This window comes from Peromyscus californicus, unplaced genomic scaffold, assembly GCF_007827085.1.
Source record: "Peromyscus californicus insignis strain IS unplaced genomic scaffold, ASM782708v3 Scaffold_5__1_contigs__length_169319896, whole genome shotgun sequence".
NCBI lineage: Eukaryota > Metazoa > Chordata > Mammalia > Rodentia > Cricetidae > Peromyscus > Peromyscus californicus.
In genome coordinates this window covers 22,601,302-22,617,973 of record NW_026294573.1, presented here as the reverse complement: position 1 = coordinate 22,617,973, position 16,672 = coordinate 22,601,302, and the positions used below count along the sequence as shown (strand labels likewise).

The window sequence follows — 16,672 nt, the reverse complement described above, 5'->3', positions numbered from 1 at the left end:
GGTGGTTGTGATTTGCCTGACATGGGTGCTAGGAACCAAACTTAGGTCCTCTGGAGGAGCAGGAAGTGACCTCAACTGCTGAGACATCTCTCTAGCTCCTTATTTTCATTTTTTTTAAGTTTTTCGAGACAGGATCTCTCTGTGCAGCCTTGGCTGTTCTGGAACTCACTCTGTAAACCAAGCTGGCCTCACACTCAACAGACTCACCTTCTCTTCCTCCAAGTGCTGGGAGGGTGTGTCACTACCTCCCATCTTAATTAATGATTTTTTTCAAGTGACTTTCTGAGGCTAAAGAGATGGCTGGCTTAGCAAGTAAGAGCAATTGCTACCCAAGTATGAATTCAAATGTCCAGAACCCACGCTAAAAAGCTGGCCATGGTTGCACCCGCCTGTAACCCCAGCGCTGTCGTAGGGGCAGACCGGAGAAGTGACTGGGGCTCGATGACCATCAGCAGAGGTGCAGCTGCAGTGAACTTCAGACCCCTTCTTGTTGGAAAAAGGGGGAGAGTGACAGAACAAGACATCTGACATTTTCCTCTGGTTTCTGCTAGCAAGCACCACCCTGTAACACACACACACACACACACACACACACACACACACACACACACACACACGTAAGAACGTAAGTGGTTGCAATGTAAAGAAGCCACCGTGCAGTTTATCTCGCAAAGGTGCAAACAACTCACACTCTACCTCCAGATGTTCTACTAAACCCTACTCCAGGCATACACCCCAAGTCAGGTTGTTCTGCCTTTTTTTTTTTTTAACTGTAGGTTACAATCCATTGTAAACCATTTTGGTGGAGGAAATATCAGCACTAAAAATATGAAACAAATATAAAAGAAAACATCAAGATGTGACTCAAGGGTTAGGAATTGTTTGGTGAAATTTCTTTCTGATCAACATAAGTTTCAAAAATGACGCTGAGTAAGAAGAGTCACTTAATTTATATGACATGCAAAAGGTTTCAATATAGCCATATTTTTAAATAACCAAAACCCAGAAGTAAAACCAATCCCAAAAATTTGATGGAATAATTACCACAGAGTTCAAAAAAGTGGTGACCTTTGGGGAGAAAGTGGAGGCGGGTACATGGGCTAAAGGTTTTTTTAAAACATAATTTGGGTAAATTACATATAATTTTCAACATACAGAGAAAGTGTAAGCATATCCTGCCTGTGGACTATCACTGGTTTAACTTTTCTAAAATTCTAAAACTGTGTTAAAATTTTTTATTAATAATTTTTAAATAACTGGCTATTTTTGTAGTTTTTAAAAAAATTTTATGTGCATTGGTGTTTGTCTTGCATGTATGTCTGTGTGAGCAAGTCGGATCCACTGGAACTTTGAGTTACAGACAGTTGTAAGCTGCTATGTGGGTGCTGGGAATTGAACCCGGGTCCTCTGGAAGAGCAGCCAATGCACTTAACTGCTGAGCCATCGCTCCAGCCCTATTAATAAGTTTTTTGAAGAATTATTTCTGTATGTGTGTGTTTCATGTGTACAGCTGCTAACAGAGGCCAGAAGAGGTTACTGGAGTCAAAATTACAGGTAGTTGTGAGCTACCTGACATGCCACAGGATGAGGATGGCTGGCCTGAGTCAGCAAGCGAGGGCCCTCATCCAGAACCAAGAAAATAAAGGACCTTAAAGTTAAGCTGGCAGGAGGAAAAATGGCAGACAAACTCAGAAGAAGACACGAAAGGCTGGCTCTAAGGAAATGCCACAATAAAGGATAAAGCAGCTACTGTCTGCTGTACACAGGGTGACACATGAAGAGTGCAGAAACAAAAGCTGGAAGGAGTGCCCAAGCTGACAACAGACTTCTATGGATGGGAAGAGACGTGACTGAAAAGAAAGCCAAAGAGCTCAGACTTCCCTCTTCTGGTCCAAACAAAAATGCTAACGCATGTTATTTCTAGATGGATGGGGAGACATGGGTTTTGTTACACAGCTTCCACACTTTATTGAATTTCTATTACTTTAAATTTTTTTTTTTTTTGCTTCAATGTTTTTTCTTTTCTTTTCTTTCTTTTTTGGCTTATGCTAGGTAAGTGCTCTATCACTATGCTATATGACCAGTCCTAAACTTTATCCTACTTTTAAGAACCTGAGTTGGGGAGATAGCTCAGTTGTTAAAGCTGTTATCGATAGACACTTAGCAAATGCAGAGATTTATTCACAAATGCAAACATGAGTATAATAGAAAACTAATGAGAGTAATCTAAAACACAGAAATATGACTATTTATATATAGTGTATGTGATCATTTAAAAAACATAGATAGATGGAAGGAAAGATAGACAGACAGACAGTTAGGCAGGCAAGCAGGCATAAACAGGCAGGCAAAAGATACCAATACTCTGTTACATAAAAAAGATGAGTCGCATATTTAAATAGACACAACCATGGGTATGTGTTTATATACACTCAGACTTGTCTAGAAGGAAGACAAGAAATTAGTTACCATGGTTGCCTCCAGAAAAAGAAACTGCATGACTAAGACAGGGTAGGAAGATTCACCTTGTGCTATTTTCATTTGCACCTTTTAATTTTATACTGGATACCTGTAACATTTATTTTTTAAATTGAATTTTAAAACCATGTACAGCATAATTGCTTTGGTTGGTTTGTTTTGAGAGAGGCCCTCAAAGAGCTGAAACCCCGGATATGGGGTTTCAGATATGTGCATCCCTCCTGGGTACGTTTTGAAAAATTCATATCTGCCTAAAAATATCTTACAGATTATACCAGTTTAATTGATTAGATCTAATGATGTTTAAATTTTTCAGGGGCTACAGTGATGGCTCAGCAGGTAAAGGTGCTTGCCACCAAAGCCTGGCTACCTGAATTGAATCCCTGGAACCCAGGTATATAGGTGGAAGGAGAAACTGACTCCACAAAGCTGTTCTCTGACCTCTGCATACATGCATATGTGCACATGCACATGTATACTCAATAAAACTTTCAAAATAAATAAAATTGCCACGAGTATACACTAATTATATGATGGAAAGGTTAAAAAGGAAAATACCTTTGTAACATGTAAAGACCACTTTGGCTTCCTGACATTAGATATTTGATTCACTAGTAAAGTTTTTATGGATTTTCCCCCATGCTGTAGGAAGGTTTTCATCATTATTTTTAATAGAGTCTTGCTTGGGCTATCTAGCATGACCTGTCTCAAAATAGTAATAACAAAGACAATAATTATAAAATAATAAATTTCAAGCTTTTATCAGTGAAGAACAAATGTAGAAAGTTGCCAATTCCCCCCCCCCAAAAAAAGTTTTGCCTCTCTATTTTAAGAATGCTAAAACAAAAACAAAATGAAATAAAAAGAATGCTAAAACAATCATGTACAAGGTCTAAAGAAAAACATTTCATGATAACAGAAATGTTTCAAGAAAGAAGTGAACAGTTCTGGTTGGGTAACAGAGTTAAAAATCTGCTCGTCAGGATGAGTAATAACCACTGTATTTCCTGGAAGTTTCTTCAGAAATAAAACTAAAGTGATAGCTCACTGGCCTTAATCAAGACAAGCCATCTCAATGAGTCCATTGGGTCTGGGGCTATGGAATCCCAAATTGCACATTTTTCATCCCAGAACAGTAGTACGAGCAGGGCATGCAACAGCAAGATACACTCAGGCTACGGGAGAAGCCCCGTGGCTAAATGGCCAGTGGCAGACAAGTCTGCCTTCATTTTTCCTTCCTTAAATTTGCAAAAGGATGACAAGTAAAGCCTCCCCTACCTCAGAGCATGTGCTCCAGGGCCATCTGTGGATGCCCGAAATCTTGACGCGTACTGAACCTATAGATACCTAAAGGACACACTTGGGAACGTCTCTTTGGCCTAACCAAATTGCCCACATCACTACTCTTGCACTTTGTGGCCACGACTAAATAAAGAAAGGTTTCTGAGCACAAGCCTGTGATGGTCTATCTGACGAGCCACTCGTGTGCTGGCAGCCTATACAGTGTGGGTACTCTGCAGGCCACACGAGGTTTCATTGCCACCCAGAAAAGCACACAACCCAGAGGTTTCCACTGAACATTTTCAGACCACAGTTACATGAAATTGCAAAAAGGAGAAGCTACCATACAGAGGGAAAACCTGGAGAAAGCTAGAACACAGGAATGCGGTGGAGCTCTGCGTAAGGCCCTGACCTCAATCCCTAACACCAAAAAGAGAAAGGGAAAGGAAAAACAAAAGGACAAGAAGAACACAACAGTCTAGCACACTAAAGGACCAAGATCCAACAGCACACCCCTGCTGGTGGCTAGCACAGTTTCTGTCTCTGCCATTTTGAGAGCTGACTCCATCTTCATTATTTTCCTACTTCTGCTACTCTCCCCTATTCCTACTTTTCCAACTTCGATTAGTTGGGTTTTTTTTTTTTCTTCGTCTTTTAAGGTCAAAATCTGACCTACATCTCAACAGTGTCGACCTCTACTCTATTTTTCTACTACGGAATCGGCCCTTCCAGGGAAAAGCTTTATCTCTATTTCAAAGCAGTCTGCCACAGTCAGTGCTCTCAGGTGACTGACTCACAGCCAGCGATGGTTGGTGACCCTCTGGCCCACCTGAAAGAGACAACTATAAAAGGGCTGTATCCACTTACCTCGAACCTGCTTTTTTATTTCTTTGGCAGAATCCAGCCATGTCTGTAAAAAGAAGAAAAGGCATTCAGACGGAGCTCCAGAACACACTAACAATTCAGTACTGGAGGCAGCTCCCTGACCACCTTGGGAAACCACCTCCGGATGAACCTACATTTCCCTTGGAAACCTTTGCGTTAATTTTACAAAGCACAGTGGTTTCTCAGCAGCAAAAAAAGGAAGCAGAGGTTGGTTTGAATCCACACTCCAATATGTCCTGGCTGAGTAACTAGAGCCTCTCCATACCTAAGTTCTCTTATCTCTAAAATGTAAATTTTGTCAGAGTATCCATCTTACAGAGCTGCTCATATATGTAAGCCTGCTTGTAAACAGCAAATGTGAAATAAGTGTGTGCTATTTATAGTATTAGGGAAAGATTAGTAAAGATCTAGGACCAGGAGTAAGTGACATCATCCAAATCTTATTTTCTCCTCTAACCTTTGTCTTGTTCAAAATTTCTGTCAACACAGCCTCTGTGCACAGTTCATTGCCCAGGTAATGTCTACTGAAAAGAATATATCTTGCCCGCTCGAATGTCTCCCCCTTCTATGTTCTTCCACCCCACTTAAGAGTCTATACATAAGGCCGGGCGGTGGTGGCGCACGCCTTTAATCCCAGCACTTGGGAGGCAGAGCCAGGCGGATCTCTGTGAGTTTGAGGCCAGCCTGGGCTACAGAGTGAATTCCAGGACAGGCAGCAAAACTACACAGAGAGAACCTGTCTCGAAAAACAAACAAACAAAAAAAGAGTCTATACATCACTACAGCAGTCCTCTTCAACCTGCAATGTCCCCTGTGACATACTAGCACTTACAAAAAGTTTCACTACTAACAATCCTTCATAGGCCTCTGTGAGAGATGTTTAAAGATAAAAAGTGCTAAATTTCTAGTATTATTTAGAAAACCTTTTTTTTTTTTTTTTTTTTTTTTAAGATAGGGTTCCATTATGTAACTCTAAATGGTCTGGAACTTGATATGTAGACCAGGCTAGCTATGAAATCAGAGCTCTATCTGCCTCTGTCTTCTAAGGGCTGGGATTAAGGTATATACCACTACATCCTGCTTATTTACATTAGATTTTAAACTACTAAACTATTTAAAACTATAAGATACATATATACTTTGGGTGAAACTCAGTGATAGAATACATGCTTGCATGTGCAAGGTTCTCAGGTTTAATACCCAACACACACACACACACCAAGCACATACTTGTTTGAGCCCTGTCATAAAAGAAGCGTCTGCATGTTTTTCCTTGGCCTCTCACCTGGTCCAAAGGCAAGGGAATTCAAACACCAATGCTGAGTCTGCAGGGACCTCTGAAGACCCTCAGCTTATGTGCAACCCAAAATGCTTACTAATGGCAACAACTTTCTACCCTGTTGGAGAGGTGTCAGTTCCCACAGCAGAGGGCTCCATATTCTCCACTGTTTAAAGAGACTTCCCAACTCTTCCTTCTAGAGATCCCACAAGCAGTTTTAAGACCGGGGCCAAAATCCCCACCAAGCACTGACGTTGAAAAGGCAAATCCAGATCTGTGTCAATCACGTGGGACCTTCAAAGTCTAAGCTGGCTTACAGAACCAGCAATGCTTACCATGTGAGATGGCTAAGCAGGTAAAACCGCCACGCCAAGCCTCATCTAATCCCCAAACTCTTGTGGTAGAAGGAGAAAACCACTTCACAAAAAGCATCCTCTGACTTCCATACATGTACCATCCCTAACCCCAAACCCCTGACCCCCCCCATAAAATGAGTTAATGCATTTATAATTATTTTGAAAAAGATCAAAACCAAAGTTAAAAACAGATCAAAAGCAGAGTCAAGACCTTCTAGTGATAATAAAATCAGTGTGTATACGTCTATGTTCTGTAGTGGGTAGCTACGTGGAGTGGCCTTAATAATTTCACCAATAATGTTCAATTTAAAATATTCAATTCTCAGGGCTGGAGAGATGGCTCAGCTGTTAAGAGCACTGGTTGATCTTCCAGACAGAGGTTCAATTCCCAGCACTCACAACTGTCTGTAACTCCAGTTCCAGGGCTCTGACACCATCACACAGGTACACATGTAGGCAAAACACCAATGCACATAAACTAACACTACATTTAAAAAAAATCAATTCTCAGTATCTTATATAACCAACAAATGTTTGAGCAATGATTCCATGTGGATGGCATTGTGGTTATGAAAAAGACTAAAAATAACACTTAAGGAGCGGTCACTAATGAGAGAGATGATCAGTGAACAACAATTTGCTCACCTTGGGTATGAATGACTATGGCAGTGCTATGCTGAAGCTGGAACTTTAGGAAATGTTTCTCCAGGTATCTGGGAATTCTGAGTCTTGAAATATGAATCAGCCAGACAAAGGAGAAATGACAGAAATTAAGTGGGCACAAAAGTACCAAGGAGTTGCTGTGTGTAGCTCAGCATAACCTGAGCACAGAGGTAATTATGGAGGAGAGGTAAAACTGAAAGGTACTGTAAGGGTCAGTACATGGAGACAGTACTCTGTGCTAAGAAAGCTGGGCTTCATGAAGCTCTAGGCAAGTAGAAGCCACTGAAGGGTTTAAATTTTTTTTGTTGTTGTTTTGTTTTTCAAGATAGGGCTTTACTGTATAGCCTTGGCTGTCCTGAACTCTGTAGACCAGGTTGGCCTCGAACTCACAGAGATCCACCTGCCTCTGTGTTCTGAGTGCTGGGATGAAAGGCATGCACCACCACCGTCCAGTCACTGAAGGGTTTAAAATAAAGCAGTATTTGTTCTCAATTACAGTCTCTGTCTACAGTCATGTAGTAAAGGTTAAGGTTCAGGTGTCTTAACCTTTCCACCATTCATTAGCTGTACAAACCTTGATATGGGATGATCTTCCTGAACTTTGATTTTTTTATCATTAAAATTATAGGAATAAGCACAGTAGGTATTTTCTTTTGATGATGAAAAAAGCACATTAGTAATGCTCTCTCTTTAAAAAAGAAAAAAAAGTAAATTCTAGAAGGAAAATCTGATAAGAGAGACTACATTCACTAGTGAGTATCTTGGAGAGGCAGGTACAAACATTGTTACCAACATGAGACCAGGCAAGGACAAACATTGTTACCAACATGAGACCAGGCAGGTACAAACAATGTTATCAGCATGAGACCAGGCAGGTACAAACATTGTTACCAGCACAAGAACTGAAATTGCCAGCTGTTTATACTAGGCTGTGTTCTTACCTTAGAGGTTGCACTATCCCAAATAGCTAAACCAAAGTAGTCTTCTTCCAACAGATTTAGGTGCTCACAAACTCGCTTAAGCAAATCCTGTCCCTTAGCATGTTTCTGTGAAGACACACAAACATTAGTTAAGGCTTCTTCTTATTCTTGTATTCACCACCAGACTTTTCAAAAAGTGTTCTTTTCCAATTTCCTTTTTTACCTTTGGTAACTAATACATTATCAGATGGCTACACAGTCTAAACAGAACATGATTTATAAAACCCCTCTCTTCCTCAATATGTCAGCTTATAAATGCAACATATTATGGCACTTTGGAAATAGCCATAATGCTAAAATCCCACCTCCCCTATTTCTCCACCTCCATCCGAAAAAAAAAAAAAAAAATCACACCGCCAAACTAGGGTCTCATTATGTGATCTTCCTGCCTTAGATTTCTTTTTTTTTTTCTTTTCCTTTTTTTTTTTAGTCAGGGTGTATAGTTCTGGCTGTTCTAGAACTCACTTTGTAGACCAGGAACTCACAGAGATCCACCTGCCTCTGCCTCCCAGTGCTGGGATTAAAGGTGTGTACCACCACTGCTTGGTTCTGCCTTTGATTTTTTTTTTTTAAATTTATTTATTTATTATGTATACAGTGCATATATCCCTGCAGGCCAGAAGAGGGCGCCAGATCTCATTACAGGTGGTTGTGAGCCACCATGTGGTTGCTGGGAATTGAACTCAGGACCTTTGGAAGAGCAAGCAGTGCTCTTAACCTCTGAGCCATCTCTCCAGCCCCTCTGCCTTTGATTCTTAAGCACATGGACTGCCACACCCAACAAAGCACATTCATCCATTCTCAGGCTCATTCTATCTCTCATCATTTTTGTGCTGTATTTCCTGAACCAGTTACTATAGTCAACTAAATTACTAACTCAACCTGTCAAAACATAACTGTGGCTGTAAAAATCATTTACAAAGTAAGTATCAATGTGAATGTGCTATACCTGAACTGCCTACAACCTCTTTCTGAGAAGTAGGAACAGACAGCTGCCGTGGGATGTTCTGTATGGCAAATGTGTTGCTAATTAGTCAATAAATAAAACACTGATTGGCCATTGGCTAGACAGGAAGTGTAGGCGGGACAAGGAGGAGAATAAAGCTGGGAAGTGGAAGGCTGAGGTCAGAGAGACACTGCCAGCCACCATGATGACAAACAGCATGTAAAGATGCCAGTAAGCCACGAGCCATGTGGCAAGGTATAGATTAATGGAAATGGATTAATTTAAGCTGTAAGAACAGTTAGCAAGAAGCCTGCCACGGCCATACAGTTTGTAACCAATACAAGTCTCTGTGTTCACTTGGTCAGGTCTGAGTGGCTGTGGGACTGGCAGGTGACAGAGATTTGTCCTGACTGTGGGCCAGGCAGGAAAACTCCAGCTACAGACAGCCTGTAGATACTAGCTGTTACAACAGCTATTCAGTCGTGTTACAAATCATTTTCTTTACAAAGTCAAACCACTTCTAAAGCTGGGCACTTAAACTCTTACTTATAAGGAAGCATGCCCTAATTTACAGGCTGTGAATTAAAGTTAAAACAACAACCTGGCTCCTTTATTAACCAGCTAATCAACTGTGTCATTCAATTAACAATAGCTCAACTGTAAAAAAAGAAGTTTTATACCCATTTACTAAAAAAAACAAATATGTTAACTAACGCCTTCTGAGAAATACATACAAAAATACAAATACTTCAAAAATTACAAATTACTAAACCCAGAGCCTTTTGTGTGTTAGGAACATGCACTATATTGAGTTATGGCCTAGCTGTACAGATCTTTTTAGTACATACATCTGACACACCCTTATCTTAATGTATTTTAAATGACTACTAGTAATTTGCATAATTGTTCATTTAGTATTAACTCATTTATATAACATTGTTTAATTTAACCTTTTTTTTTCTAATTTCACTCTAAATGAGGGTCAATAATTTGAAAATTCAGGTACAAGTCCTTAACCCTTTCATTCATAATTCCCAAATCCAGGAGTTCTAAAAAAAAAAATCATAAAGTTTATCACTAAAGCTCATTTGTTGAAAATTTCTGGCTGTTTACAACCTTCATTTACCCATATTAGAACAAATATTACATGTTTTTGCCATAGAAATAACATGTTTGATTCAGGCACAGTGGCACATGCCCATAATCCTTGCACTTGGGTAAAGGAAGCAGGAGACGCCTAGGCTACATAACACCACCAGCCTGAGGTACATGAATCCCCATCTCAACAACAGTAACAACACAATTACAAAATTAAAAATATAGTCAGGTATGGTGATATTTTGTTGTACTCTAATAAAACTTGCCTGAAGATCAGAGGACAGAGCCAGCCACAGAGTTAAACATAGAGGACAGGCAGTGGTGGCACACACCTTTAATCCTAGCACTTGGGAGTCACATGCCTTTAATCCCAGCACCTGAGATCTCATGCCTTTGCTACTAGAATTTGGGAAGTACACACGCCATTAATCCCAGCACTAGGAAGGAAGTGAAATGGCTGGGCGGAGAAAGGCATATAAGGCATGAGGAGACAGGGACTAGGCCCTTTCAGCTAAGGCCTCAGAAGCATTCAGGCAGAGGATTCATGGAGCTGGCAAGGTGCAAAGAGGCTGTGGCTTGTTCTTTGTCTCTCTGATCTTTCAGCATTTACCCCAATATCTGGCTCTGGGTTTTTATTATAAGACCACTTAGATTTCGTGCAACAGTTGGACAGTGGTGGCTCATGCCTTTAATCCCAGCACTTGGGAGGCAAAGGCAAGTGGATCTCTATGAGTTCAAGGTCAATCTGGTCTACAAGGAAAGTTCCAGGATGGCTAGGACTATACAGAACCCTGCCCTGAAAAACAAAAAACAAACACAAAAATTAAACCATATATTCTGTGTATATATATATATATATATATATATATATATATATATATATATATAGAATGCTTGTGGTTGGATACATTCATATTTGCACAAAATTTGATTCAGTAATAATAAAGCTCAAGCACTAAATAACATGTTTATCCATAAAAGCTATTAGTACTTGTAATAATTGTGTATATAGCAACCACAGCACAACTGGCAACTACTGTTCTATAAAGCAACAGTTAACAGATGTTTCAGTTTGTTCTGAAGGAACAAAGAGAAAAGCTGAATAACTGATTCTTTTACTGATTCTCTGATCTGTGTGTGTGTGTAACATGTACATACATGAGTGTGTGTGTGAGTTCCATGGCATGCATGTGGAGGACAGAAGTCACCTCAGGTGTCAGTCCCTTGCCTTGTACCTTATTGAAAACAGCTCTCATTTTGTCTTTGCCCAAACTTGAAGGAATTCTCCTGTCTCTGTACCCACCTCGCTGCAGGAAGACAGGGATTATAGCGGCTAATGCTTTGTATGGGTTCTAGGAATCTGAATTCAGGACTGAAGTGCAGGTGCTTTTACCCCCAAGACATTGGGTAATTTTGTTTTCAAACATAATTATAGGGATAGCTGGACCTAGTATCAGAAATTCAGCCTACCCTGGGAAATCTGGTCATAGAGACGAGATATATATATATATATATATATATATATATATATATATATATATACACACACACACACACACACACACACACACACACACACACACACAAAATGATTCTATAGTTATAAAAGTAACCACATGCTTAAGTCTCAAGATCTTGACAGATTCAGGGAGGAAAAAATAAGACTGACAATTTTCCTACCACTTCATTTCCATCCACAGAATGGTCCTGAGAGTGGGTCTTGTTTTCAGCAGCCCCACACCCCACATGAAGCGATTGTAAGCTCTGGCTCTGAGATTCAAAAGCACTCACCTCCACCACACACTCAAAGACTGTGTCATCCAACAGGGAGACCTTGCAGTGCATGTCTCTATGTCTCCGGACGGGCTTCTGCGAAGCCTCGGGCTCTCTTTCTGCTTTTGACTCGGGCTCCTCCTTCACGCCTGCCCTGGAGCACTCTTCAATCCCTTCTCCTTCCTTTGTTTCAGAATCCGGATCCTCTCGGTGTTCTTCCTGAGCTGGCTGCACATCCACGACACCAAGTCAGTGAAAAGGCATTCACAAAACAGGCTACACACACTCCTACCTACAGTAAGTAGTACCCCCACCAATAAAAATATGAACAGAGAGAAATTAAAACAAAAATAAGTTGAGTTATATTAACTAATTCATTTTTTTTCCCTAACAGGTATTATGATTTCCTCAAAGATGTTCAGACTTGACTATTCTTAATTTTTTTCAGGTAGAAGTCTATCAAATCAGTAAGTGACTGTGGAACACCAATCTACTGCTCTTGGCATTATATAATATATTCATCTGACTGTAACATTATATGAGATATATGGTCATCAAATTTTTGTTGCCTCTATCTCATGATCCTCCACTTTAGAAAGGTAGCCTTGTGAACTGTGAATAAGTTGATTTGTCACAGGCTTTAAATTTTATAAACAGCTAAAAGAAGCTCTTGAGGCCTCGTACCCTCTACATATCTGCATTAAGAAATGAAAGTAACCAGGCTAAAAACTGTGGCTCCACCCCAACTGCTCCCTACTTTGCTACATCCAAACACGGGTGAAGGAGGAGGGAAGACCGAAGATGGCCTCCTCCGGCAATCATCCAGTCACCCAGTGTTACACAGGAAGTCATGGAATATTTTAGCATACATTTTCTTACTGGTTTTTTTTTTTTTAAAGACAGCTAACTAGCCTCAAACCTGTAGTTCTCCTTCCTGCCTCAGTCTACTGAGTGCTGGGATTAGGGGCCACACTGGACTGTTTTCTTTCTTTCAACACAATAAATCTTTTGAGAGTTTTAACTAAATTCTATTAATTCGTTCCTTCCAAAACAATACATGGTTGATACTTATTTAAAAAAAAAAAAAAAGATTGAGTTGCTTGCCTGCTGTATTAGATTCAGGGAGTGGCTGTCAGGCTTGTATGCAGCCTTCCACAACCATCTCTTGCAGCCTCAGAGAGGCCTTCTGAGCTCTTACATTGGTCCTGTCCCTCTGGACTGTGTCTCAGTCACCCGAGGGCTGCTCCCCCCACCTGCACGTGGGCGGTCACAATATTTGCAGCAGCTCGCCCTTTCCTCTGAGCCATCTCACGCCCCGCCCCCCTTTACAGATTTTGGGTTTTTTTTAAAGTATTTTTTTTCTTTTTAAAGATTTATTTATTGTGTATACAGTGTTCTGTCTGCATGTATGCCTGCAGGCCAGAAGAGGGCGCCAGATCTCATTACAGATGGTTGTGAGCCACCATGTGGTTGCTGGGAATTGAACTCAGGACCTCTGGAAGGGCAGTCAGTGCTCTTAACCTCTGAGTCATCTCTCCAGCCGTCCCGTTTACAGTTTTTAACTTTCCAAGGGACGTCTATCCTAGAACCTGGCTTAAGCAGGTGTATCTCTGTGAGTTAGAGGCTAGCCTGGTTTACGTAACAAGTTCTAGGCTAGGCAAGTCTACATTGCAAGATCTTCTCTTAAAAACAAATAATAATGATGATAATAATAACAAACAAAGCCTCATAGATAAGGCTAGGGAGATAGATCAGTCAGTAATTTGCCATGCAAGCATGAGGGCCTGTTATTTTTCTGTGATTTGCAGTCCCTACTTTGATTCCATAGATTTCATTCATAACTACTGTGGTGGTTTGAAAGAAAATGGCCCCCAAAGGGAGTGGCACTATTAAGAGGTGTGGCTTTGTTGGAATGGGTGTGGCCTTGTTGGAGAAAGTGTGTCATTGTGGAAGCAGGCTTTGAGGTCTTATATATGCTCAAGATACCTCCCAGTATCTTAGACCACTTCCTCTTGCCTGCACTCTGCCATGTCCCACCATGATGATAATGGACTGAACCTCTGAACTGTAAGTGAACCACCACAATTAAATACTTTCCTTTATAAGAGCTGTCGTGGTCATGATGTCTGTCTCTTCACAGCAATAGAAACCCTGAGACAACTATTACATAGTGAATCTCGGTTTTATTGTTTGTGTGTGTGCATGATTCACGTATGTTATGTGCATGTGAGTGCACATTTAAGGAGTTGGTTCCTGACTTCTACCTTGCTGGAGGGTGGGTCTCTCTTTTCTGCCATTGCACTATTCAGTCTAATTGACCCACAAGCGTCTAGGTGAGTCTCCCGTCTCCACCCCTCATCTTTCCAGAGGAATGCTGAGATTACAAAGTTGTGCTACCACATTAGGCTTTTCATGAGGGCTTTAGGGGTCTGAATTAGGTCATCAGGCTTGTGCAGCAAGCCTTTTTACCCACGGAGTCACCTATCCAACCCTGGGTCTTGTTTTTAATATTGTTTCACTAACAGCAAGTACCTATTATGATTTCATCCTAAAGTCAGCCTTTGGCATTCTGAATATACAAGTAATAGTTCTAGAAACACATGTAATAATTTTAAAAAAGCATAACAAAACTATATACCCCAAACTTCAGACTTTCACAGAGGCACACACAGGACTTAAACTGTAACAATCCAGATAATGTTCAAAGTTACATAAGTAAACTTTGAACATAGCTCCTACTTTGTAAGCAATGAGGCTGAAAATAATAAGATTCCTAGAAAACAGTTTGAGTTATACTAGTAGGGCTTTTACATGTATTTTGGACAAAATAACAGTTTATGTTTAACTATACTGTGACAAAGTTCAAGCCCTGCATGAATAAATACTACAGAAGGGGCCAATGAGATGGCTTATCAGGTAACAGCACTTGCTGCCAGGCCTGGTGACCTGAGTTTGATTCCTAAAGGTCATGCTGTGGAAAAAAAGAGACCGACTCCCCAAAGCTGTCCTCTGGTCTCCACATACACACTGTGATACACTCTAGAACATGCATGCATACACATGCACACAAATAAATAAATGTAATAAAAAATTTAAAACTATTACACAAGGGATGGAATTAACATTGCAGTACTGTGCTCCCTAGAGCATATAGCCCAAACAAGGCAGGCATAGCTCAGATCTATCACGTACCCTGGGATGGCCTGATCCATCACATGGATTAATGAAGATTTTTACGAAAGGGCCACCCACCCTTAATTCCACCAAAATGAACTTGAAACCACCTCACTTCTTTCGTGCTCCCTCCTTAAAACAAATTTGTTCCATTGTTACAGCAAGATAATATATAGACTGAAAAAAATCATTGGATGGTTTTCTTTCATTTCCTTGATTTATAGAGGTGTTTTTTTTTGTTGTTGTTGTTTTTGTTTTTCGAGACAGGGTTTCTCTGTGTAGCTTTGCGCCTTTCCTGGAACTCACTTGGTAGTCCAGGCTGGCCTCGAACTCACAGAGATCCGCCTGGCTCTGCCTCCCGAGTGCTGGGATTAAAGGCGTGCGCCACCACCGCCCGGCTGAGGTTTTTTTTTTTTTAAAGTCAGGTTTCAACTGATTAATTTCTTTAGAGCAGAAACTCTTAAGGTTATTTATCACTATCAATGCCCTAAGTCAACTGGCTCATAAGAAATAATACCAAATATTCTTCTATAAAAAGTACAGCATGCAATGTATCTTCATTAGACTCTCCCCCACAGTCGACCGCCTTACCTGTGTTTCTATACTGCTTAATGAATGAAGATCCAGAGATGGGTCTGTTTTGAGTTCAGGTTCAGGAGCTGCAATAGGGGCCTTTAAAATGACATCTTCATCAAGGCTGGTTCCAAATTCTATCTCCTTCTGGCCTCCTTCACCTTTTTCTTTCTCTGACTCTACTTCTCTGCCTTCTTCTTCAGAAACCTGAGACTTGGGCCTTTTGAGGAATGAGGAGAGCAGTCGTGACAGGCCTCTGCTTTCTGACGTCCGTTCCTTGTTCTTGGTCAAGTCTTCATGTGTCGGAGTGTCCCCATTGGATGCTTTCAGCTTCTGCTCACACTGATTACTGCCCTCAGCTGCCGGTTGGGAAGCTTCTTCCAGCTGAGTTTCTTGTCCTGAGTTTGTGGCTCCCTCACCTTCTTCCTTCTGTTGATGGTGCTGAGAATTCTCAGCTTCAACCACTACACTCTTCTCTGTTGTCATGATGTCCCTATTAAAAGGAAGGGGGGGCTATTATAAGCAAAACACATTGCTGGAGGCCAAAACCCTAAACCTCAAAAGACTAATATATTTGAATTTAATCACCAACAGAATTCCAATCCATTAAACAGAAGACCTTACATTAAGGCACAAAAATATTTTACCTATACATCCTGGATAAATTATTAATGCCTTAAGTTATGAAAGACTAGCTTAAAATAGTATCCACCAAGGCCATGTAATAAAATACACCATAATTAAATTCAAGGCTCAGAACCGTACATAGCAAATACACCTTCATGCTTCCTAAAAGAGGGACTTATGTAGTACTGTCCTTTCACAGTGTCAATCAAAAATGCAAGATTTTCAGGAATCCCATACCCTAGAGACGATTAAATTAGGAAGTTCTGAAAATCTCTTTTGTTTTTCTTCCTCTTATTTTGTAGCATGAAGACTTCTCCATTAGAAAGAACAAACACAGAATTCTGATCATTTGCTATCAGAGTTGACAACAGCAGGAACAAATATACAGTCAAAATGATCACAAAAAAGATGTCCTTAGGTTTCATGATGCAATACCAAAATATATCCTCTTTCAGAGGCATCGGATTTTAGCTCTTCAAAATAATTTTCTTCTGAGAAATATGATTTTGAATGCTCAGTATTTTTGAAAGTCATAAGTGAAACCATTATACTGGGGTGA

General features: G+C 40.4%; 1 protein-coding gene across 24 annotated transcripts in view; it reads right to left on the bottom strand.

Moving 5' to 3' along the window:
* Positions 1–16,672, bottom strand: part of Epb41 (erythrocyte membrane protein band 4.1) — a 163,734-nt gene that overhangs the window by 74,662 nt on the left and 72,400 nt on the right. For 23 of the 24 annotated variants that reach the window (XR_008213912.1, XM_052718215.1, XM_052718214.1 and 20 more), the window contains exons 2-5: positions 15,505–15,979; positions 11,758–11,967; positions 7,884–7,988; positions 4,627–4,669 (exon numbers count right to left, since the gene is read on the bottom strand). Coding sequence is in view for 23 of the 24 variants with exons in the window: in XM_052718215.1 (XP_052574175.1) it covers positions 4,627–4,669; positions 7,884–7,988; positions 11,758–11,967; positions 15,505–15,972 (826 nt within the window). In the remaining variant the exon portion in view is untranslated. The remainder of the gene's footprint in view (positions 1–4,626; positions 4,670–7,883; positions 7,989–11,757; positions 11,968–15,504; positions 15,980–16,672) is intronic. The other variant, XM_052718221.1, reaches the window with a different exon arrangement.